This window comes from Cricetulus griseus, chromosome 5, assembly GCF_003668045.3.
Source record: "Cricetulus griseus strain 17A/GY chromosome 5, alternate assembly CriGri-PICRH-1.0, whole genome shotgun sequence".
NCBI lineage: Eukaryota > Metazoa > Chordata > Mammalia > Rodentia > Cricetidae > Cricetulus > Cricetulus griseus.
In genome coordinates this window covers 112,782,257-112,806,574 of record NC_048598.1, presented here as the reverse complement: position 1 = coordinate 112,806,574, position 24,318 = coordinate 112,782,257, and the positions used below count along the sequence as shown (strand labels likewise).

General features: G+C 38.9%; 1 protein-coding gene across 5 annotated transcripts in view; it reads left to right on the top strand.

The window, feature by feature from the left end:
- LOC100751845 (SUMO-conjugating enzyme UBC9-B) overlaps nucleotides 1-24,318 on the top strand; it is a 213,836-nt gene that overhangs the window by 165,118 nt on the left and 24,400 nt on the right. Inside the window, exon 4 of one of the 5 annotated variants that reach the window (XM_027418650.2) lies at nucleotides 13,987-14,297. The exons of the other annotated variants lie outside the window; for them this stretch is intronic. Coding sequence (XP_027274451.1) covers nucleotides 13,987-14,058 — 72 coding nt within the window. The 3' untranslated portion in view covers nucleotides 14,059-14,297. Of the gene's footprint in view, nucleotides 1-13,986; nucleotides 14,298-24,318 lie in introns of those variants that run through there. 5 annotated transcript variants of the gene reach the window in all.

Genomic DNA, 24,318 nt, shown 5'->3' with positions numbered 1-24,318 from the left:
GTTCATGGACTTCACAGCTGGATAGAACTATTAATTTCTTCCCTTCTTTGGTAGCTTGCATAGCACCTTCTATTTCTTTTTTGAAAGCTAGTTCTCAGGGAGGAGGCTTTAAGTTCAGATTCTACTCAGATCCTGTGAGTTCCATGTCTGAAGCATGGTATCTTCAGTAGTAGGGTCTTAACCTTCAACTCCTTTCCTTCCTATATCTGCACTCTTTGAAGAAAGTCACTATGAGCAGCTTGTGTCTAATGATCAGTGAATTATTTGTATATATTAAGGGTAAAGTATTTATATCATTTATTTAGAATTTTTCTATGTGGAAGATGTACCTGTTTTCCATAATTGACTAAGTTATTTAATCACTTATTGATGACTTTAGATGCATAGATTTTTATTTTTATATTTTTCATTATAATACAATACAATGCTATTACCTAAATTGTCCCAGATTTTATTTTTAATTAATTTCTGTGCTTTTTAAATATTAATCACTGTGATGCTTTTATATGTCCTACCTCATTCCTAGAACCAGTCATTTCTCCAAGGAGCCCTTACAGTATTAGAAACAAACATTTTGGATAGGAGGTATGGTTGTTGCTCTTGAGTTTCAGAGCTTGTAGCTATTTCATCTGATACAATAAGGTCAGAAATGTGCACATAGTAACTCCTATTCATGCACATGATCAATGCATCTCTACATAAATGTTTGTATCTATATTAAGCTTAGCATGAGTTAATTTCAGTGTCTCCAGTTCTAATGCAGGATCTCACTGACCATTTAGTTTTTACCCTTGGATTTTCTATAACTTTATTTTCCAGTGGTAAGAAATCGGTTCTTACTTTAACCTTTGACTTACTTAGCTTTGCAAGTCCAGTGCATATATGTACCGGTTTCATAATGGTTTATACATACTACCATGGAAGTATGTATTCCCATGCTTATGTACATCCTTTTGTCTTTAGTCTTGTTTACTTCAGTCAATTCTGAAGTTATTGAGTTCAGAATCTTTCCTCCACTTCATTATTAATGTGTATTATGCATTTAAGATTTATATATGCCTTTGCCATGGACTTGATATTGCATCCTATTTGTTGCTGGAGAGTATCTCATTATTTGAATGTACCAGCACTGATCCATTCAATACTTAATGATACATTTGCTGCTTCCAGATTTTACTGATTATGAACCATCAGTTGGATTTAAAAAATAATCACGAATCTGTGGATATGAAAAGGTCCAGCACTGAGCAAATTTGAATACACAATAATACACTTATAATGTAATATAATAAATACAATATATTACACATATAAATATATAAATATTTACATATATTACATATATAAATATTAAAATGGATTTTAATGGCATTGGGAAAAGTAAAATACATTTAGAACATAAAGATTATATTTAGTTTGTCTTCAGTTGGATGGAGCATGAATATTAATCTATATCTGGGATGATTGTAAAATAATACTCATGTAGGTTATCTCTGAGGATTGGAAAAATTGGTAATGGTTATTCTAGAAATAGTATTCAAGTTTTCCCATGGATAAATTATTAGTTTTATAATTAGGGAAAAATAAAACCCAAACACTTTCTAAATCATGAATTATGCTATAAATTCTGGACAGGATTTCAAATGTGAGTTTGTGAAGGGAATGTTGCAAAATTTTTTATCTTTCCATTATATCGCAGGACTTATTTTTCTATATTCCAGGCTAGTTTATATTCTTCCAGCCCTCTAAAACCTCTCAGGGTTTTTAATACAGGTTTGTTTTCCCATCAGACCTTTCTCTCTAGCTTTCACTGAAACAGTGACAAACATTACCAATAAGAACTTCTCGTTTTCCCTAATAGCAATAGAACATTGGGACTATAGGGTGATTAGGGACTTCATATTTTAAAATGACTTGAGAACCACGATTTTAGGCAAGATTATTCAAGTTCACACAGTGCTGGATGTCAGAGCATTCAACCATCACCTAAATATTTTTGATGATTTTTTTGAAGTGGCGGTACAGAACACAATGGTTACTGTATCACTTATGTAAAAGAAATAGGAGAGAAAAAAGGAAAGTGAACACATGTAAACCTGCCAAAGTATTTTGGAAAATAAAACTGCATAGTTAGCTTAGCCAGTTGTTTTTCATTTCAAGATGAAACTAATTCACAAACCCATTGTAGGTTTGCCAATGAAGAGTTGTAAGAATAACATAAAATGTTCTTTGTAGGGCACCTTAAATTTCTGTGTATGCTTTAAGTAAGTTTGGTATAAGCATTTATTTCTATGGATTACTGGCAAAACTATTTAGATAAATCTCATGTCTTTTAACTTCCCTATATTTTTGACAACCATGAAGGGTTTAATTTTAAAATTTGTTTACTATTAGTGCAAAGAACACTCAGAGAAAATGTTCCATTGATTTTATCCTGTGCCACTAACCACATTGAAAGTTCTGTAGTTGATGAAAACAGATACAACCAGCTGGCTGTCAACACCTGGGATCTGTTCTCGGAGGATTTCATTTTGAAAGAAACACCTTTGCAATAGACAGAGAAGCTCATGGCAGGAGGGTATAAAATGCTTCCTGCCAATTTCTGATTCAGTAGTGGTTTCCCACAAAGCCTAATTCTTCTTGAAATGATGTTTTCAAGCCACTGGAGGTTGGTCAACATTTCAGAGATTTAAATTTGGGAAGGTGAACAATCCTGTAAGACCGTCTACTCCAGCAGTCTGTCTAGGCAGGAACACAGCCATCTCTCTATAAAACTGTGCAGTGAATGCTATTCTAGAGATTAGAAATTTGGCACTGTGGTACTCAAAGGAAACAGGCACTCCCATGTCTCTAAGCCTTTTTTCCTTGTCCTTCCCCTCTTCCTCTTCATTCTCCATTTTTGGCTCCATGGAAAAAGAAACTTACTTTGTTTCTTCAAAATTCACAATAGAACTTTTAGGAATAAATCGCTGCCAATATTTTAGATCACTCCAAAAGCCATGGCATACAATGTGATCATAGTTTTTGAGAAAGTAAAGGCACCAAGAAGAATCTGATGGGATAATTCTTAATTACTTTTGTTAATCTTCCATCATTTATAGTTGCTAGAGATGACCTTGGGATGATATAAGCAGCTTAAATGCTGCTTAATATTTGAGTACTTTTATAACTGAGTGTTGAGTTCATGGTACTACTTTTGAGGAGAGACATGTTGATACTCCCTGGAGTGCAGATTTAAATTTGTGAGAGTCAAAGAGAAGAACCTAAATTAAGGTGATGGATTTGTGCTTTGTAGAATAGTTCCTCAGTATTAAGCACAACCTTCCTTTCACTGAACACTGGCTGGTACTTAGGAGTTTAAAATCTAACAATCATGGAAAACCAATGACAGTTCATTATAATGTATTCTGTGAGTCTGTACTTAAAGTAAATGACTGGTGTATTATCTTTCAGATATGTTTTATTTGTCTCAGAAAGACCAGGGCTCATATTAGTAGATAGACATTGTATTGATTAGTTTTTGTCAACTTGACACATACTAAAGACACCTGGGAAAGGGGAATCTAAATTGAGGACATTGCCTCTATCATGTAGGTCCATGGGCATCTTTGGTATTGTTTTTAATGCTAATTGGAGTTCCATACCAAGGCAGATATTTCTGAATTGTTTAAGAAAGTTAGCTGAAGGTGATCCTTGAGCAAGTGGGTAAGCAGCATTGCTCTGTGGTCTCTGCTTTAGTTCCTGCTTCCAGGTCCCAGCCTTGGGTGTCTATCTTGTTTTTCTCTGATGATGGACTGTGATATGAAGTGTGGGCCAAATAAATCCTTTCTTCCTCCAAGGTACTCTCATAAGTGTTTTATCACTTCAATGAAGATACAAACTAGAGGCCAAGAGACCCACATGCAGGCCCAGGGTAGACCAGAGGTATGTGGCCATGTGGTGTCAAGGGCAAGGGAAAGGTGCCCTCTCCCTCTTGTCCCTGCCACCTGTGGTGGATGAGGGAGCTGACCTTCCCCTTACCAGCTGCAGCATTCAAGAAAGTGAACCCTGCCCATTGCCTGGGCAGCACAGTAGAGCTAACCCTGAGGATGTGAAAGCAGGAAAACTGGCCCTTCCCCTTGCTTATCACTGCATCACTGCAAGAGGTGAACTAGCAAGGCCAGTGCTGGAGAGCCCATCCAGATTGTGAAGACAGGGGAGAGCTGGCATATTGACCAACCATACAGCTACCCAGGCCCAGAACCAGGGTTATGAGTTCGCCCATCCCAACATCCACCCCATCTATGATCTATGGGAATATATGAAGGGGCTGGTCCTGCAGACTCAAAGCTGCAAGATTTCCATAACACAAGGGCAACAGAAGGATATCCAAGAGAGTCCCAGTGAGGGCCCAGCAGAAGGTAGCAGAAACCAGAGACCTCAAGCCAGACCAATGACTCTTTGCAATGATCACTTGGACACAAAGATATCTGGCTAAAAGGGTTTACTGCATGATTCAGTATGTCACACTACCACTTCCGTGATGAGATTATCCCCCCTTTTTGTTTTTTCTTTTTTCCTCTGAATTTTATTTTATCTTAATTTGTGGGAAGATAGAAGGGCAGAGGGTTGTTATGAAGGGACTGGAGATGAATGAGATCAAATTGCCTGATGCGAAAGACATGAAGAATAAATAAAAAGAAAGTTAAAAAAGAAACAAACTAGAACAGATATGATTTAGTAGTATTAAGTCGATGTCTACGTACAAAAGATATGCGTTTCAGGTATTTGGGACCTAACTGTAACCAAAAAAATTTCCTAGAGTAAGGGATTTAAAGGCAAAACCCACAGCGTGGTCAGCCACAGTGGGAGGTTTTCCACAAGCAAGGCATTTAACAGAAGCCAAGATAAGTTAGCTGGGGCATCTTTTTTTTTTTTCATAGTTAGAAACTCATATTTATTGGTTTTACATACACATGCATACACACTCATGCAGTATTTTACATATTAGTTCTATTTTATTTTTTCTTTTTTATTTATTTTTAATTACTCATATTTACATATCCATCCCCTCATTCCCTCACCCTCTCATGTTCTCTACCCAACCCACCCCTGACTCCTCCCCAGGGATAGTGAGACCCTCCACCAAGGACCTTCAAAGTCTGTCATATTGTTTGGGGGAGGGCCTGGGCCCTCCTTGCTGTATCTGGGCTGCAATAGTATCCCTCCATAGGGAATGGACTCCCAAAGTCCATTTGTGCTCTAGGGATAAAGACTGGCTCCACTGTTTGAGGACCCTTAGACTGTCGTGGACTCCTAGCTGGTACCCACATTCAGAGGGTATGGTTTGGTCCAATGCTGTTTCCCCAGCTTTATGACTAGGGTCTCCATTCTATCAGTAGGTCAGGTCCACTGTTTCTGCAGGTGTCTGCATCCCCGTCTTGGCTCCTTTGCTCAACCCTCTTCCCTCTCCACAACTGAATTCCAGTAGTATGGTTCAGTGCTTAGCTGTGGGTGTCTGTTTCTGCTTCGAACAGCAACTGGATATAGACACTCCTTCCTCTCCCTGCCCCCGGGGTCTAATTTGGTCAGGGGTTCTTGTGCCCATCCCCTTCTTTGAGAGATTATGCATCCTCAGTGAGGTAACCCAATCACAAAAAGATAAACATGGTATGTACTCACTCATTTTTTATTTTTAGACATAGATAGATTTTTAGGCAAAGGATCAGTAGCCTACAATCCACACTGACAGAGGAGCTAGGAAACAAGGAGGACCCCGAGAGAAGATAGCTGGGGCATATTGACCTCAGCTTACTAGAATAGAGCTGGGTAATTAATTTTCCACAGGCTTTCTATCAAGGAGATCAAATTCTAGTTAAACCTATATGAGCTCAGCTAAAATACAAGATGGAGAAACCTCTGTACTCATCCCCTCTGTCGCATAATACCTAGTACATCAGCACACAATTATTACCCAACTAATTATCGACTTGCAATCACTCTTTAAAAGATAACTAATTTGAAATAAAACATAATCCTTGAAAACAAATGGTCATGCATTTTGAAAAATTCAAAAGTGACTTTCTTTAATTGACCTATAAGAAAGATTCTCAGCACAACTTTACACTTTTTACATTCTCTCACCAAATATTTCTTGAGAAGCCTGAGGTTTTAGTTTTAAATTTATAGCTAAAAAGAATAAAAACATGAAACTTTCAGTCTAGCTCAGACATAGAGGTGAGGAAAATAAATCAATTACTTAGACAAAGAACATGTCAAGGAAGAGGGCGCCTCTCCACCTTAGGAAGATACACTTGGCTTGAGAATTGAAAATTAAATAAATAAAGGGTGACTTCAAAAAAGGGGGTCACTGCTTCTGCTGCTGCTGTTTACAAAGGAAGGGGAAATGCAAATTTAGGCAAAATAAAAAATGGTGGGGAAAGGCTCTGAAAATTAATTATGAAAGTCTATGATTTAATGCTGGCACATCCTAATACTCACGCTATACCTTTGATTTGGTAAACAGATTCACATGTGTGTTTGTGTTCATCAGATTTTTTAAAAAGTGATTTTGAATTATGTGTGTGTGTGTGTGTGTGTGTTTGTGTGTGTGTGTGTGTGTGTGTGTGTGTGTGTTTGTGTGTGTGTGTGTGTGTATGCTCTTAACCCCCAAGCCATCACTCCAGCCCCACATCATTTCTTTTTCTAGTGAAAAAAGTGCTTGGCAGAACAACAGTAAACAAGAAAAGATGATTTTTAGTTCACAGTTTTAGAGTTCTCAGTCTCCATGGCACCACAAGTTTGAGCAGGGCATCATAGGCATGGATCTGAATCCAAAGGGCACCCAATAAAATCTGGCCTCTTATGTTCCAGTACAAGAGAAAGAAAAATAAAACAGAACAAGAAACCCCCAAACCTGGACAAAGGACACATGGTTAGAATAGAAACAGGGACAGCTTATTAGGAAAGGGAAAGCACTATTAAAAACGGAAGTAGGTTAGTAAGCTGGGGTACCAGTATGCACCCAAAATCATCAAGCCATGATTCACATCTCTTTATAGGTTATCCACATAGTGACCAATGACCCTGTATTTGTAGGTTGAGATATTTTCTCTGGTATTTTTTGTTGTATGGAACCCAGGTGGGGAAGGGCTTCTAATTATTTATTGACTGGGTTCTTTTCATAAGTTTTGATGCTCCTTTTCCATTTCCTGTTCTTCTGCTACAGTGGCAGGAGCACATGGTAGGGGAGCACCCTCACCTAGTAAAGACATAGTGTGGAGTAAGAAGTGGCCAAAAGTGGCTAGAGAGTTGGCATAACCCTAAAGGGAATGCCCCCGACTTTTTCCAGGTAGTCCCTACTCCCATACAAGAATTCAACACATGAGCCTGCAGAGGACATTTTATATTCAAATCATAATAATGTTTATGCAAGAAAAAAGTCACATATATGTTTCCATTCTTGTTTCTAAGGTGTGTTGTTACAGGTATGAGTTTTGATTATTGAAAGTTTCACTTACACATTTTTGGGAAGTCACATCAGTGCTGTTACTCATAACATGTGGATTTTGCCACATTCTTCAAGTTGACCTAGGTTTAGAGAATTCTTCATGATAAAAGACATTTTAATCATGATATTTGATAAGATATGTTTATAGAATGTATGTTGACTTCCAGTAGTGTTCAATGTAATTAAACTAGTGTGTGTGTGTGTGTGTGTGTGTGTGTGTGTGTGTGTAATACCTTTAAAAGTCTTGTGCCCACATAACAGATTTGTTGAAGAATACCCATTAGACCTTTCTGCTTTTATAGCTCTAATATTTGATATTTATTGACTCTCAAGTTTGTCTATTTTTCCCATTGGGCAACTCAAAACTTAAGTGCTGGGGAGATTTTGTAGGTCACTATAAATTTTTGGACTTTTGTAAATGCTACTCATTTTCTTTCTGAAGAACACAGAAAAAGTATGTTTCTTTGTGAAATTTTAAATATGTAAATGTAATTTGTTTTCTATATCATCCTGTTCTTGCTAGACATTATGTCTGTCCCCTTGACTCTGACAGGAATGGATCTGACTCTTAGTGAGGACGTCACCCTTTCAAAGCCAAGACACTTGCCACTTGACTCCCCAGGTTTCCTTTTCTAATCACTGAAGTTCCCTAGTGCCTTCCAGTTATGCATAGCCCTCAAGCATGTGTCAATTTCTTTCGTAAAGAAAAATGCAAATGTTTTTGACCTGCAGAAAGCTCAGATTTTCTTGGGTTTATTTCACCAGCAATAAGTTCTTCCTTGATACCTTTTCTTTTCACCAGTGTTCTGTTCCTCTAATGTGTTCACAAAGTCTACCAACTTGAAATGCCTGGCAGAGATGTGCTATCGAGAGGTACTCTAAAAAAGTAAAGGCAGTGTTTCCAGGTGGGGTGGGGAATGTATTTCTACTGTCTTCCAGGGAGTAAAATTTTATTAGATGGTTAGCTGTAGAAGGGCTTTGAAGGAAACTTAGCAAACCTGTTGTCAGTGAGCATAAATGTATTTCATCCAGAAGACATCAATATATTGTGGGTAGATTAAAATATTGACTTTTCAAATAGGACATGGGAGATATCCTGATAGCTCTTTAGAATTACTGGTACCATCCCATGGTTGTTGGGCCATGGGTTGGTGAATGTGTGTATGCTGGACGACATTCAACTGAGACTACTCCACATTTATGTGTTTTTTCTTCCCCCCTTTAAATTCAGCTTTCTCATGAGATTTATCAAATGGATGCTAAATTTATTTTGAAAACGACTGGATTTTTTTTAAACATTTTTGATTGCTGTCCTGATATTTTTTCCCTTACAGCTGGTGGAATATATGCTTTAAGCCTCTTGCTATAGCTGCGGTCCTTTGTGACATTGGGGTTTTGTGTGTAACAATTAATAAAGACACCACCTGCAAGGGCTAATGACACTAAATGAAGATGTAAGGTTTAGGAATAGGTGAACTAAGGAGCTGCTCTGTCCCTGCTGTCATGCAAATGTCCTTGATAATGAACAAAGGGGAAGGAAATTATAGCTCATGGCTGTATAGAAACAGAATTACTCCTATCCACAATGCTTTCTAAGGTTCCCCAAGGCTGTGCAGCCCTTTAAATCAGCAAGCCCCTTTTATTTTCAACCACAGAATGGAAAAAAATGCAGCTCCTTTTCTCTTTCGCTTTCTCTCTCTCTTTTTCCTTTCAGGAAATCCAAAGTATAACTATTGTTGAGTCACCTCAGTTTCTACTGAATAGCCAAATGCCATCCCTTTGTAGCCTCAATGCAGGAGACTTATGATGGAGGAAAAAGAGTGGAGGAAATGGATCATAACAGCATTGGCTTTAATACTTTCTTCATTTTTACAATGTTCTGCCTTGCTTGACATGTTTACTTTACAAACACTTATATTCCTGGCTCAGGGTTGCTCTCTGAACACCATGGTGCATAATTAATGTCAAGGTAGAGGCGATTATGCTGCAAATGTTGCTCCCTGGGCTCTGAAAAGCATTTTAAAAGCCAATTTAGGTCACACATGGTTCAGTCTCTAAGAAATCTTTCTTAATTGTTCAGCTAAAGAGAATGCATCCGGGCGTTTATTAACAGGCATTCCAATGGGCTGTGAATCCTAGGGTGAGTGAATGTGCCAAGGAGAGAGCAGAGAATCTCAGAGAGAGCTGTGGGGAGGGTGACTGTGGTAGAAGAGAGAGACCCCAAGAAGGTCATTTTTTAAAAAAGCCTCATAGAAAATCACTAGAGCAAAGAACACAATTTCACTAAAAAGCATGTGACAAATTGTGGATTGTTTTACCAAAGAAAACTGCTGTTATTTTCTTCATTCCAGTAGCTTTTGAGATTGAGATTGCATAGACCACATCAGGCTAGGAATTATATGTACAAGATCTATTTTTAAATGGACCATTTCTTTCGTGCTCTGGGGTCAATGTTGTTCCTTCTGAGTCCTCTGCTGGCTAGAGGGGTCAGAGTGACAAAGCTCACAGCACTGGCTAATGAAATCAACATGATGAAAAGAACTCAACTTTCCTGTGACATGGATAGTTCTTTTTTTTTTTTTTGGTTTTTTTTTTTTTTTTTTTTTTTTGGTTTTTCGAGACAGAGTTCCTCCGTGTAGCTTTGGAGCCTATCCTAGCACTTGCTCTGGAGACCAGGCTGGCCTCGAACTCACAGAGATACGCCTGCCTCTGCCTCCCAAGTGCTGGGATTAAAGGCATGTGCCACCAACGGCTGGCGACATGGATAGTTCTTAAGGTAGGATCTAGAGCATGTGCTGTCCTGATGGTGGCCATCAGTCTTCCTGGTGGGGAAGGAAGAAAATGGAGGTTTCTGAAAGTTTGTCACCTGCCCAGGGGACCCCATCAACTTAGATGAGGATATCACTCTCTTTTCTTTCATTGTTTACTCCCCAGCTTCCAAACTTCATTTTATGATGTACGAAGTTTGTCAGACATTTCTTTGGAATTATGAATGAACCAAATAAATGCTCCTCATAGAGAAGCAGCCCATGTGGACTAGTTTAATAAAAAGACAGCATAAGACAGGAATTTTCCCATAAGAGATGTGCTGAGGGATTTTCCAAGGTTGAAAATGCAAAGAAAACAGGGAAGCTGGAGAAAAAGGAGGAGAAAGTCCTGTTTTAGCTCCATTTGTCAGAGAGTCATTTGTCAGAAAGGCTTGGAACATGGCACTACTTACTTGTTCTACCTTCATGCTAGGGATCATTTATTTTACTTGAATTTTTTAAAATTAATATTTAAAAGTTAGTGTACAAAATATTGGGTCTAATTATGGTACTTTCAGAAGCATTTAATATTCCATTATTGTTATAAGTATCACAGAGAAATCTTTGCAGGTTCTTAGCGCACTTGCTAATGGTGAAGAGGATAACCTAAATGCCCTTCCCCTATAATGAGACAGATGACTATTTTTATGCTATCCTAGAGCCCTCATCCAGTGACTGATGGAAGCAGAGGCAGACACCCACAGACATACACTGAACTGAACTCTGGAACTTAGTTGTAGAGAGGGAGGAATGAAGATCAAAGGGGTCAGTACCAGGTTGGTGAAACCCACAGGAACAGCTGGCCTGTGCAAGGGGGAACACATGGACCCCAGAATGCTATCTGGGAGGCCAGTATAGGACTGATCCAGACCCCTAAACATGGATGTCAATTAGGAGGCCTCCGCACTCTAGCGGCCCCCTGGTAGTGGATTAGTATTTTTCTCTGGTGTAAGAAGGGACTTTGAGAGCCCATCCCAAGTGAAAGGATGCACTCTTGGCCTGGACACATGGGGGAGGGCCTAGGCCAGGCCCAGGATGATGTGGTGGACTTTGGGGAGTCCCCATTGAGGGCCCTACCCTGCCTGGGGAGTAGAGGGTGGATGGGGTGGGAGGAAGGTGGGGGGGTAGAGGGTAGGAGTGAGGAGGAGGGGAGGGAGAGGGAGAAGGGACACACATGTGAAACAAGCTTGTTCCTGATTTAAACTAATAAAACATTACAAAAAATTAATTTAAAAACATTGAAGACATTGACCAGTTAGAACTGGATCTGGCTTAAGAGCCTCTTTGCTGTAGTATAGCTTTTATGTTTCCAAATAATACTATGCAGGCTGCAAAGGGAAGGAAACAATCAAACTGTTTTACCTGGTCAGGTGTGGTGGCACACACCTTCAGTCCAAGCACTCTAGGTAGAGGCAGGTAGATCTCTAAGTTCAAGGCCAGCCTAGTCTACATAGCAAGTTGCAGGAAAGCCTCAGCTACTTATCAGAACTCTGTCTCAAAAACGCAAAGCAAAGCAAAGCAAAGCAAGGCAAAGCAAAGCAAAAAGCAGTCTTATCCAAATGACCTGAGCATAAAGGGTAAGAAGTGGTATACACATGTCACTGGTAACCAAAAGCTGTCTAATTGGATTGAAGGTTCACCGAACAGGAGGGAAACCATGCCTGCTACTGGAAACCTAGCTAACTTCCCAGGGCTAGTGAGGTCATGGACCTTAAAAAATAAACTACTATTCTCACCTTTCTAGCCCAGCATAGTTTTTACTACATTCATCATTATACCTACACGTAAGGGTAGCTATGACCAGTCATCAAAGAAGCATCTCTCTACAGCAAAGATACCATCACAGAAAACCACAACTGGACACAATGCAAAGATCAATGGATCATGGAGAGCCCATCCCTGACGGATACATTTGTATCACAGCTCCTGAATCTGTGGCTCAGAGAACACCATGGAAGAGGGGGCAGAAAGATTGTAAGAGCTAGAGAACCAGGAAGTCTGCTGTGAAATAATCTCTTTTAGAAATGGCTGTATATAAAAGACCAGAACAAAAGCCATACTAATGGATAAGTTAACTGTGGAGGGAGAAAAGTTTCACAGGATCCTTCCTTTAGCCAAAGAATGACAGGCAATGATTGACTGCTGGGAGAAGAATTAGCCTCTCCCAGAGGAGCTCCTTTGCTGTTTGTCTAATGTAGAATGATCAGTCTTGAAACCACATACAAATACACATAAAAATGGAATCAGGAAGATATATATATATATATATATATATATATATGTGTGTGTGTGTGTGTGTGTGTGTGTGTGTGTGTGTGTGTGTGTATGTGTGTGTGTGTGTGTCTGTGTGTTTGTGATGCAAACAAGCACACACATGTACACACACACACACACATACACACACCAACAAATATAATCAAATAAAAAGAAGATTTTAACTTGAGAATCGGAGGACATAGAAGGGTTTCAAGAAAAGATAATTGGGAAGGGATGGAAGGATGAAAGAGAGTGGAAGTGATATAATTTTGTTTCAATTAAAACACTAAAATTAACATTTGATTTAAAATATTTTTTATTCTCTTTGAACAAGATAGACTGTGTTGCAACTACTCAGCCTTACTGTTGTAGAAGTAAAGAAACTGTGTGATAGACATCATAGAAATGAATGGAAGAAGCCTGTGTTCCAATAAAACCTTATTTACAAAATCAAAAATTAGAGTCTAAAGTTAGCCTGTGGGTTGTGGTTCAATGACTGTGATACACATAGTAAAGCAAAAATCAAAATCAGTATTTTAGTTATATCTATATTTTTTTCTAAACAAGCCATAAGTTTCCATTTCTGAGTAAAAAGAACATGATGAATATATTTTCCAGTTCTGATAAGATGATGGATTTTGCAGTTACAATGACTATGATTCTATTTTCCCACATTTTAGACTGTTTTGACAAATAGACAACAGAGAGTATCCGATGCACTTATAATATGCTTATTTAGTGGCACTTAGTGAGAGCTTCATGAGCAATGCTTCATTACAGTGTTCTGCTCAGAAACTTGGCATTATTGTAATTTTCACTCAGTTTCTAATTTACTTCTAGGACAATATGAATTGGATAATTAAGTTTTATTAGAATAAACTTGGCTGAAAAGGAAAGTTTTCTTACAATGAGTTGGCCCAAGATCAATACATGCACTTTCTGATTTCTAAACTTCTGTGGTCATCAGAGATAATTATTAGATGACAGATAGACAGATAGATAGATAGATAGATAGATAGATAGACAGACAGACAGACAGACAGACAGACAGACACATAGAAGGGGTATTTGTAAACTATGTTCATTAGAATGCAGGAGTTAAACTGAATGGGTGTCCAGTACAAACATCAGATGCATAAAGGGATCTTTTCTATAACACAGAATTACTGGAGGAGGGAAGTGAGAATGACCTGAGCTAACACTTTAGCCTGGCCACGCCTGAGATAGCCCCTGGCCTCCCTCAATCTCTTACTGAATGCTTGAGTAATTTTCTGATCTATTCAGTGTAAGTTAAACCATTTTCACTTGTCTCATTTCCCTTCCAGTGGAGGGTGGAGGTAAGCCTTGGATGGGAGCTTGATTTAAAACAGAACTGTCTTGCGTGTTCCTTAGGCAGGAAAAAAAATGTAAGCACAAATTTTTCTCATCCCTAAGGAGCCTGTGGAGTTGGCCCCCAATCCAAAGAAGAGGGTGGAAGGCCCAGCACGGCTGATGCTGATTCATTGAGGAAGTGCACTCGGCAGAGGCAAACCATCCATCATTTCTCACTTGCTGGCCTTTCTCTTCCCAGACGACTCCATAATGTCCAAGTTGGACATACTAGTCTGCATCAGCCCAGGGGAAACAAATGGCACCCCTTAAGTAGAAGAAATGGATTGGGCCATCCATGGGAATCCATTTTATAGAATCATTTGGCTTACTGAATGGCCTCATGTTACAGATAAATAAAATCCTACAGCAAAGGAGCCAAATCTGCTTTCCAGTTATTTTTCCAGAAGTGTAGTTCTTTGTTGCCAGAAAAGGTTTAGCTCAGTGATAATGAGGAACACTAGACTGTGAGATCACAGGGCTGGGAGTAGCCTCTGCTTTGTAAGCAAAGTTACCATTTCTATAGTGGCTGCAGACACCTATTCTTAAGCCACTTTCTCCTTCATGCATGCCAGCAGCCATTCTACCTTTCTCTTTGTCCCTTCATACTCAAGACTTTACTCTTGCAGCTCCCTTGTCTGGAATACATTCACCTAAACCAGTCTGGCTCTTGGGGGTCATTGTTTCAGTTCAAATGTTGCTTATTTGGAAGGTTCCTTTTGGAGGATTCCTAATGTAGTACCTGGGTCACTTGGGTACATCAACCTGAATCTTTCCCTTTGTAAGACAATCTCAGTTTTTTTGTTTGCTTAGTTGATTATTTTTTTCTTTTTCCTTCCAAGATGAAAGTTTCACAAGAGCACTGTCCTTTTTTGTGTCCTTTAATTATAGGACAGTTCCTGCTAGGCAATAATACTTAAATAGCATTTGCTAAAAGAATACAGTGTAAGACTGATTGATAATCAGGATCAAGATCAAAACTTACGGTGCAAAAATTGGAAATCTTGCTGTTTTTTTCTTGGACTTAGTTTTCCCAAAATGAAAGTCTTGGAATCTTACATAAGACACATATTTTATTTTATAATTCTATGAAGGTTTTTAATTTCCATTAACTTCAAATTTTGTTGCTTATACAAAGCATCATCATCAGCAACAACAACAACAACAACAAACTCATAACACTGGGGTCAGGAGAGAATGGTCTGCTTTGTTCTCGGCGATGATGTCTTTATAAAACCAATGTTATGAATTCCTTCAATTCTTATATTTTGACATCATGAAAGAGTGTTCCAAACTTATTTATTTAAATGGAAAGCAAGAGATTAAACTGAGATAGTTGGGCCTTAAAATCTTGGGATGTGAAATATAACGATTTTTTTTTCAGTTCTTAACAGGTTATCTTCTAATGAGAAGTGATGCTTGGTGAAAGCTAGTAGAGTATTCTCAATAGAGTTTGTAGCCATAACAGTTAAGAAATGAGCAACTCTGGCTTTAATTTTGGGAATTTTGAAGATGACAGACAATTCCTCATAAGGTGATTTTTTAACCTGCACCACTGGCTCTATCATTTTCCTTGAAGACCATACTTTTATCAGCAGGATGTCCAACTTCTCTTCTACAAGACTGTAGTTATCCTATCCAGTTGCTCATTTGTGCTGTAATAGCATGCTGTCGGTGGCAATGGGTACCATTCAGTTAAACCCTTTCATCAACACTGTTCACTCCATGCACATAGCAGTTTATATAACTTTAGAAACACCCCAACTTTTTTTGTTTGTTTGTTTGCTTTTCGAGACAGGGTTTCTCTGTGGCTTTGGAGACTCTCCTGGAACTAGCTCTCGTAGACCAGGCTGGTCTCGAACTCACAGAGATCCACCTGCCTCTGCCTCCCAAGTGCTGGAATTAAAGGCATGTACCACCACCGCCTGGCCACCCCAAAGTTTTTTTTATCAATGCATTTCATTGTTTACTCACAGATATTTTTGTAGTACCTGGTATGCCCAATCCTTGGAGGATGTAAATAAAAGAATAAGTAATAAGGCCCCAGCCTTGACTTATGTTTTTTTTATTATTTGCAATTAACTAGCATTTCACAGCTAATATTTTATTAAGCATTAGCTGGGGATTTCCCCTTAGTTATGCTATGTATTTCTCAAAATCCTTATGTTTTAAAGGTGTTATTGACCAAACCAGCAGGTGAGAAAAGTGAGGATTAAAAGATTCTTGTAATTTTATTAAGGTTGAATTATGTAAGAGCTATGACTTCTGATCATAAATTCAGCATCTACTAGGCCACAGAAAAACATGATAAAAGGAAGTTATTCAAAATATATTGGGGAGGAAAACGTTTTTTATATCTCTGCTTTGAGGAGGTGACCGTGTTAGGGTACTCTAGAGAAACAACCATGTGAGTTTCAATGAAATGAAGAATAGACTGGTTTGTGGGCATGTTTGTGCGGGATTATCTTGAGACTGTTAAATGAGATGGGAAGATCTTCCCAAAATGGGTGACACCATCATCTAAGCAGGGCATTGTGTACAGTATAAAGCTGAATATTAATTAACATGCATCTATTTTAGTTCATTGCTCTCTGTTCTTGATTATTTATGCAACATTATTAGCTGTTTCACGTTCCCACTAACTTGACTTCTCCACAATATTAGGGCTGCTACCTGGCATTATAAATCAAATAAACACTTTCTCCCTTAAGTTGTTTTGGTTAGGATATTTTATCATAGCATCAGGAAATAAAACCGAGACATCACTCATCTCTAGCTATCCTTCCTATATATTTGAATGTTGGAGAGACATTAGAAAGAATTAGGTCACACAGTTCCAGGATTGGAAAAGTTCCATAGCCTGAAAATGACGATTAGACTCCTAGTCTCATTGTGGCAGAACCATTTTGAGTCCAAAGGGAAGATAAAACTGATGTCCCAGCTCAAAATAGAAGGAGTTTCCTCTTGCTTGTAGGAGGGCCATTCTTCTTTTTTCATTGAGTCACACTGACTGGATGTGGCATACTCACAATAAGAAGGCCAATCTGCTTTATCAATGTATGTACTCAAATGTTAATTTCATTCCCAACCACTCCATAGATGTACCCATAATAGCATTCAACCAAGTATCTAGGCATCTATGACCCAAAACACATACAATTGTAATGGGTTTGTCCTATTCCTTCTTAATGTTTTAGTAGCAATGACAGCATTGGAATCCTTAGAAAGAGATTTCTTTTCTACAAATGAGGCAGATGTTTGCTTTTGCTTGTTTCACAATACCTAACATTCATTGTCCTTGACTGGACACTTGATTACATTGGAATTGATTGCATTGAAGATGTCGATTGAGGTAGGGAGACTCACACTTAAGTAGGCAGCAGCATTCTCTGGGCTTGGGTGCTACCCTGTGCAGAGAGAGAGAGAGGAGAGAGAGAGAGAGAGAGAGAGAGAGAGAGAGAGAGAGAGAGAGAGAGAGAGAGAGAGAGAGAGAGAGAGAGAGAACTATCTGAGAAGTATTCACTGTTCTCTGCTTCCTGATTATGGATGTGACATGACTAGCTAATTCAAACTGTTGCTGTCTTGACTTTCCTGCCATGATGAACTCTACCCTTAAATTGTGAATTGAAATAAACCCTTCCTTCTCTTATGTTGCTGTTGTCAGGGTATTTTTATCACAGCAACAGGGCAAGAAAAAGACAAGACCCTCCAGACTAGGAATCTTGAGTGCTTCAAGGAGGGGAAAGGACTAGGTGCAGGTCCTTTGCACCTAGTGGCTCTTTGAGTCTTTCCTATTACACATTCCTTACCTTCCTTTAACAACTATGGGATACATTTCCCTTTTGCCTGTGTTGGCTACATCTATTTGTGTTGCTTGCAGTGAAAGTATCTCATTAGAACTCATGATTTTCCTCATCCCTTTGTTCTAATGGGTAGAATTCACAATTGTTCTGCATTTGCCTCTGGGCTGGATTTCCCACAAGATTAAGTGCTCACTGAAGCCTGGACTGGCACTGAGAATTTTGTAGCAGAGCTACTTTTTGAACTGCTTTCATTTTTATATTGTCGAATTTCTTGAGACCAGGTCTAATACCATCACTTTTTCTTAATCTTAAAATCTTCTTATGATCCTCAGTTCTCAAGTGGGATTCCTGGGGCTGTTCAACCTCCTCTATTGTCTGCTTTCATGGGGGATTAAAATGGCTGATTATGCCACACTTCACCACTTTGCTGGAGTTTTTGGACCAAGTTTTATTACCAAGCCTCTCCAAATACCGATGAGCATGCTAAAACCAGAAGAAACCAGGTGACAAGATGGGGATATAACAATGTGGAGGAAGATGCAAGCATTTAATGTTGTCCTTTTCACTGACTTCAACACCCTACCGTATGCTGCTACTTGCTCTTTTCCTTGTTGCTGAATTTTACAGCTCACAGAATGGTCTGATGTGTCCCTCAGCCAGACTCCAGTACTCAAGACCTCAATGATAAATTCTAAAACTGAGTCCAGTGAGGAACATGGACCAGTCAATAGCTATGACATCTGTTTTAGGAAACCATGCCTCTCTTACCATTGTTCAGCTTTGTGTTGGCAAATGAAAACGTTCCCCTTTGACAGTTTCATTTGGCCCCTTTAGAGGCTTACAAATCTTTGGATTGCAATCTGGGTTCTCTCAAGTGGGTCTTACCATTGCCTTTTCATTTTCTTTTCTATTTTGGACTGTTTTGCCTCTGTCCCCTTTTCCTCTTTCACTCATATTTTAGCAGTGTTCATACTCAGTGCGCCTCATCTTTACTTCACTTTTATGTGTATGGAGTGTATTATGGATAAACCTCCAGCTATTGCAATTACATCAGCAAACAGTTAAGGCTGCCTTTTATAACCTGAACACGCTTCCTTATTCCTCTCACATTTCATGCCTCACTGGCTGTTATAAGTTCCCTGCTGCATTTCAGCAGCCTGTTCAGACACTCCATGCCCATATCCACTGGGACATCACATATTGCTAAGGTCGGAATTTTCCTTTCTATGAAATTGTGCAGTTATGCTCTTTAAGATGTATCATGTGCTTAGGGCACATGCTTAAAAAATTCAAACAACTTGCCTGCCTGATTTAAAACATTCACTTGAAAATATTCATACATCTACAAGGGCAAATCACAGGTTGTTTTGACCCATATAGCAGGTGACTAAATACAGTGCTTAAGAGTCTAAGTTTCTACATTATATCTTCCCTACCCTTGGGTTATATATAACAGCATCTACCATGTATTTATCTTCATAGAAGGTGCACTTATGTTTTCATTTCAGCAACTAAACTGGGCATTTGAAGTCAAGTACATGAAGCACTTTCATAGAAGTGTTTTCAACAACCTGATTTAAGTCAGCATACTTTTCATTTTTACAACCCAAAGGCAGGAAAGTCTTCTTTTTCAATCAACTCTATTTATCCCCCTATTTCCATATTTAAGGTGGTCAAAAACCATTTTGTTGCAATGGTTGTGGAGGTCAATGAATGTCAAAGTTTCTCTGATAGCCTTGGTCCCATGTGAGTTTTTTCTTTTTTTTCTCAGATTTTTTTTTTTACTTGAATTGGAAACAAGATTGTTTTACATGACAATCCCAGTTTCCTTCTCTCTCCCATCCTCCCCTACTACTCCCAACTAAAACCCTACCTATCACATATCCTTTCTGCTCCTCCTGGTAAGGCCTTCCATAGGGTGTCATCAGAGTCTATCCTTTGGGATAGGGCCTAGACCCACCCCTGTGTGTCTTGGCTTAGGGAGTATTTCTCTATGTGGAATGGACTCCCAAATTCCATACCTATGCTAGGGATAAGTACTATACTACTGCAGGAGGTCCCATAGATTTCTGAGGTTTCCTCACTGAAACCCATGTTCTTGGGGTCTGGATCAGTCCCATGCTGGTATCCCAGCTATCAGTCTGGGGAGCAAGAGTTCCCTGATGTTCAAGTCAGCTATTTCCATGAGTTTCACCAGCAAGGTCTGAACCCCTTTGCTCTTCACTCGTCCTTCTCTGCATCTGGATTCCAGTTCAGTTCGGTGATTAGTTGCCGGTGACTGCTTCTTCTTCCACCAGCTGCTGGATGAGGGCTATTGGGTGGCATATAAGTCAGTCATCAATCTCATCATCAGGGTAGGGCATTTAAGGTAGCCTCTCCTCTGTTGCTTAGATTGTTAGCTGGTGTCATCTTTGTAGGTCTCCAGACATTCCCCTAGTGCCTGTTTTCTAAATCTAAAATGTCTCCCTTTATTATGATATCTCCATTCTTGTTATCTTCTATTCTTCGCCTGACTCAAACTTTCTGCTCCCTCATGTCCTCTGCATCCCTCCTCTTCTCCCCTACTCATTCCCCTAGCTACCTCCTCTCACTTCCCCTGCTCCCAGTTTGCTCAGGGGATCTTGACCCTTTCCCCTTCTCCAGGGGACCATGTATCTCTCTCTTAGGGTCCTCTTTGTTTACTAGCTTCTCTGGCAGTATGGATTGTAGGCTGGTAATCCTTTACTCTATGTCTAAAATCCACATATGAGTGAGTACATACCATGTTTGTCTTTTTGTGATTGAGTTAACTCGCTCAGAATGGTTTCTTCTAGTTCCATCCATTTTCCTGCAAATTTCAAGTTTCCATTGATTTTTTCCGCTGAGTAGTACTCCATTGTGTAAATGTACCACATTTTTTCTATCCATTCTTCGGTTGAGGGGCATCTAGGCTGTTTCCAGTTCCTGGCTATTACAAATAGTGCTGCTATGAACATCGTTGAACAGATGTCCTTGTTATAGGAATGTGCTTCTTTTTGGTATATGCCTAAGAGTGGAACTGTTGGATCTTGTGGTAGACTGATTCCCATTTTCCTGAGGAGTCACCATACTGATTTCCAAAGTGGCTGTACAAGTTGGCACTTCCACCAGCAAGGGAGAAGTGTTCCCCTTTCTCCACAACCTCTCCAGCATAAACTCTCATTGGTGTTTTTGATTTTAGCCATTCTGACAGGAGTAAGATGGTATCTCAGAGTTGTTTTGATTTGCATTTCCCTTATGGCTAAGGATGTTGAACACTTTCTTATGTGTCTTTCAGCCATTTTAGATTCCTCTATTGAGAATTGTTTATTTAGTTCTGTTCCCTACTTTTTAATTGGATTGTTTGGTGTTTTGGAAAGTAGCTTCTTGGGTTCTTTGTATATTTTGGAAATCAGCCCTCTGTCAGATGTTGGGTTGGTAAATATCTTTCTAGTCTGTGGGCTGTTTTGTTTCCAGCCATTTTGTCTTGCTGACTGTGCCCTTTGTCTTACAGAAGCTTCTCAGTTTCAGGAGGTCCTATTTATGAGTTGTTGATCTCAGTGTCTGTGCTACTGGTGTAATGTTCAGGAAGCAGTCTCCTGTACCAATTAATTCAAGGGTATTTCCCACTTTGTCTTCTAATATGTACAGTGTGGCTGAGTTTATGTTGAGGTGTTTGATCCTTTTGTGCATTTCAATAGATATGGATCTATCTGCTATCTTCTACATGTACGAATCTAGTTTTTAAAGATGCTCTCTTTTTCCCATTGTACAACTTTAGCTTCTTTGTGAAAATCAGGTGTTTGTAGGTGTGTGGGTTAATATCAGGGTTTTCAATTCGATTCCATTGGTCAACCTGTCTATTTTTGTGTCAATACCAAGCTGTTTTCAGGACTATGACTCTATAATAGAACTTGAAGTCTGGGATGGTGATGCCTCCAGAAGTTCCTTTTATGTACAGGGTTGTTTTGGCTTTCCTGGGTTTTTTGTTTTTACATATGAAGTTTGGGTATGTTGTGTTTTCATTCTCATTAAATTCTGAGAGGTCATTAATTTTTTTTTTTTTGTTATTTCTTCCTTGACCCAGGAATGGTGCAATTGGGCATTATTCAATTTCCATGAGTTTGTAGGGTTTCTGCCATTTGTGTTGTTGTTGAATTCTAACTTTAAAGTATGGTAGTCTGAAAAGATATAGGGAGTTATTCCAATGTTTTTGTATCTGTGTATGTTTGCTACATTGTGGAGTATGTGATCAGTTTTAGAGAAGGTCCCATGTGGCGCTGAGAAGAAGGTATATTTTTTGTGTTTGGATGGAATGTTCTATAGATGTCTATTAAACCCAATTGGGTCATAACTTCTGGTAGTTTTTTTGTTTCTTTGTTAAGTTTCTGTTTGGTGGTACTGTCTAGTGGTGAGAGTGGGGTGTTGAAGTCTCCCAATATAACTGTGTGAGTTCTTATTTGTTATTTGGGCTTTAGCAATGATTCTTTTACGAACGTTGGTGCCTTTGTATTTGGGGCATTGAGACTTGATCAACTTTTCCTGTGATGAGTATGAAATGACCTTCTTCATCCCTTTTATTTGATTTTAGTTTGAAGTCTAATTTGTTAGATATTAGGATTGCTACACCAACTTGTTTCTTGGGTCATTTGATTGGAATATCTTTTCCCAACCCTTTACTCTGAGGGAATGTCTGTCTTTGACATTGAGGTGTGTTTCTTGTATGCAGCAGAAGGATGCATTCTGTCTTCATATCCATTCTGTTAGCCTGTGTCTTTTTATAGGCAAGTTAAGACCATTGACATTGAGGGATATTAATGACCATTGATTGTCGATTCTTGTTTGTTTTGGATTTGTTGTTGGTGGTGTTATTATGTGTGGATTTCCCCCCATTTTTCTTTTGTTGTTTGGTAAAGTGGGATTATCTATTGCCTATGGTGTTTTGATTGTAGTTATCTTTGTTGAGTTTTCCTTCTAGAACTTTCTGTAGTGCTGTATTTGTGGATATGTATTTTTTAAGTCTGGTTTGTCATGGAATATCTTGTTTTCTCCATCTATGGTGATTGAAAGTTTTGCTGTGTACAGTAGTCTGGGTTGGCATCCATTCTGCCTTAGTGTTTGTAGGATATGTATCCAGGACCTTCTGGCTTTCAAAGTTTCCATTGAGAAGTCGGGTGTGATTCTGATATGTCTACCTTTATATGTTACTTGGCGGTTTTCCTTTGCTGCTCTTAATATTTTCTCTTTATTCTGAAGGTTTGGTGTTTTGATTATTATGTGTCGAGGGGACTTCTTTTTGTGGTCGTCTGTTTGGTTTTCTGTAAGCTTCTTGTACTTTCATAGGCATATCCTTCTGTAGGTTGGGGGAGTTTTCTTCTATGATTTTGTTGAATATGTTTTCTGTACCTTTGAGCTGTATACCTTCACCTACTTCTATACCTATTATTATTAGGTTTGCTCTTTTCACTGTGTCCCTTATTTCCTGGATATTTTGTGTTAGAGACTTGTTGGACTTGAGATTTTCTTTGTTCAATGACTGTATATCCTCTAGTGAGTATTCAACACCTTAGATTCTCTCTCCCATCTCTTGGATTTTATCGGTTATACTTGCATCAGTGGTTCCTGATTGTTTGCCCAGCGTTTCTATTTCTAGCATCCCCTTATTCTGTGTTTTCTGTATTGTTTCTAGTTCTGTTTTCAAACCCTGAACTGTTTGAATTGTTTCCTTCACTTGTTTGATTGTTTTTTCTTGGCTCTCTTTAGATTCTTTAAGAGATTTGTTTATTCCTGAATTTTTTGGTTTGTCTTTTCCTCCACTTCATGTAATTTTTTGCTTGTTTTTTTCTTCTATTCCTTTAAGGAATTTTCTTGTTTTCTCTTTAATGGTCTTTATCATCTTCATAATATAATTTTTAAGTTCCATCTGTTCTTCATCTTTTGCATTGAGCTTTTCATTTCTTGCTGGTATGGCGTCCTTAGATTCTGGTGGTGTCATATTGGCCTTTCTGTTGTTGAGTGTGTTCTTATTCTGTCATCTTCCCATCCCTTCTTCCAGTGGGTGCTGGTGGGTCTCTCCCTACCTTCTAGTCTCTTCAAGTAAAGGGTGAAGGGTAGAGGAGGAACCAAGAGTGAGGTGTGTCTGGACTCAGGATGGGCCTTCCAGTCTGGCTGGGTTCACTCTCCTCGAGGGGCAGGCTCAGGAAGAAGCAAGGAGGGTGTGACAGGGCAATTTGGGGGCAGAACAGTGCCCAGACTCACCTCAGGTGGCAGGTGGAGGGCCAACTTTTCTCATGATTGTTTTCTTCTGTCATGTACCATGTAGCTAGAGCTCACTTTCCCTCTGTCTACAGGTGCTCTAGATCCTGTCAAAAAGCCTTTACTTTGAATTGTGTCACTGTTACAACTTTTGTACATTTGACCAAGTTACTTAGTCATCCAGACTTCATTTCCTTTATTTGCAAAGCTGCAACTGTGTTGGGAATTCCATCATTCTATTACTATGTGAAGGTTGAAATGAATTAACACATGTACAAAGAAAAGCATAATGATTTTTCAATATCAATATATATTATTTTCTAAAAAATATAACATGTGCCTG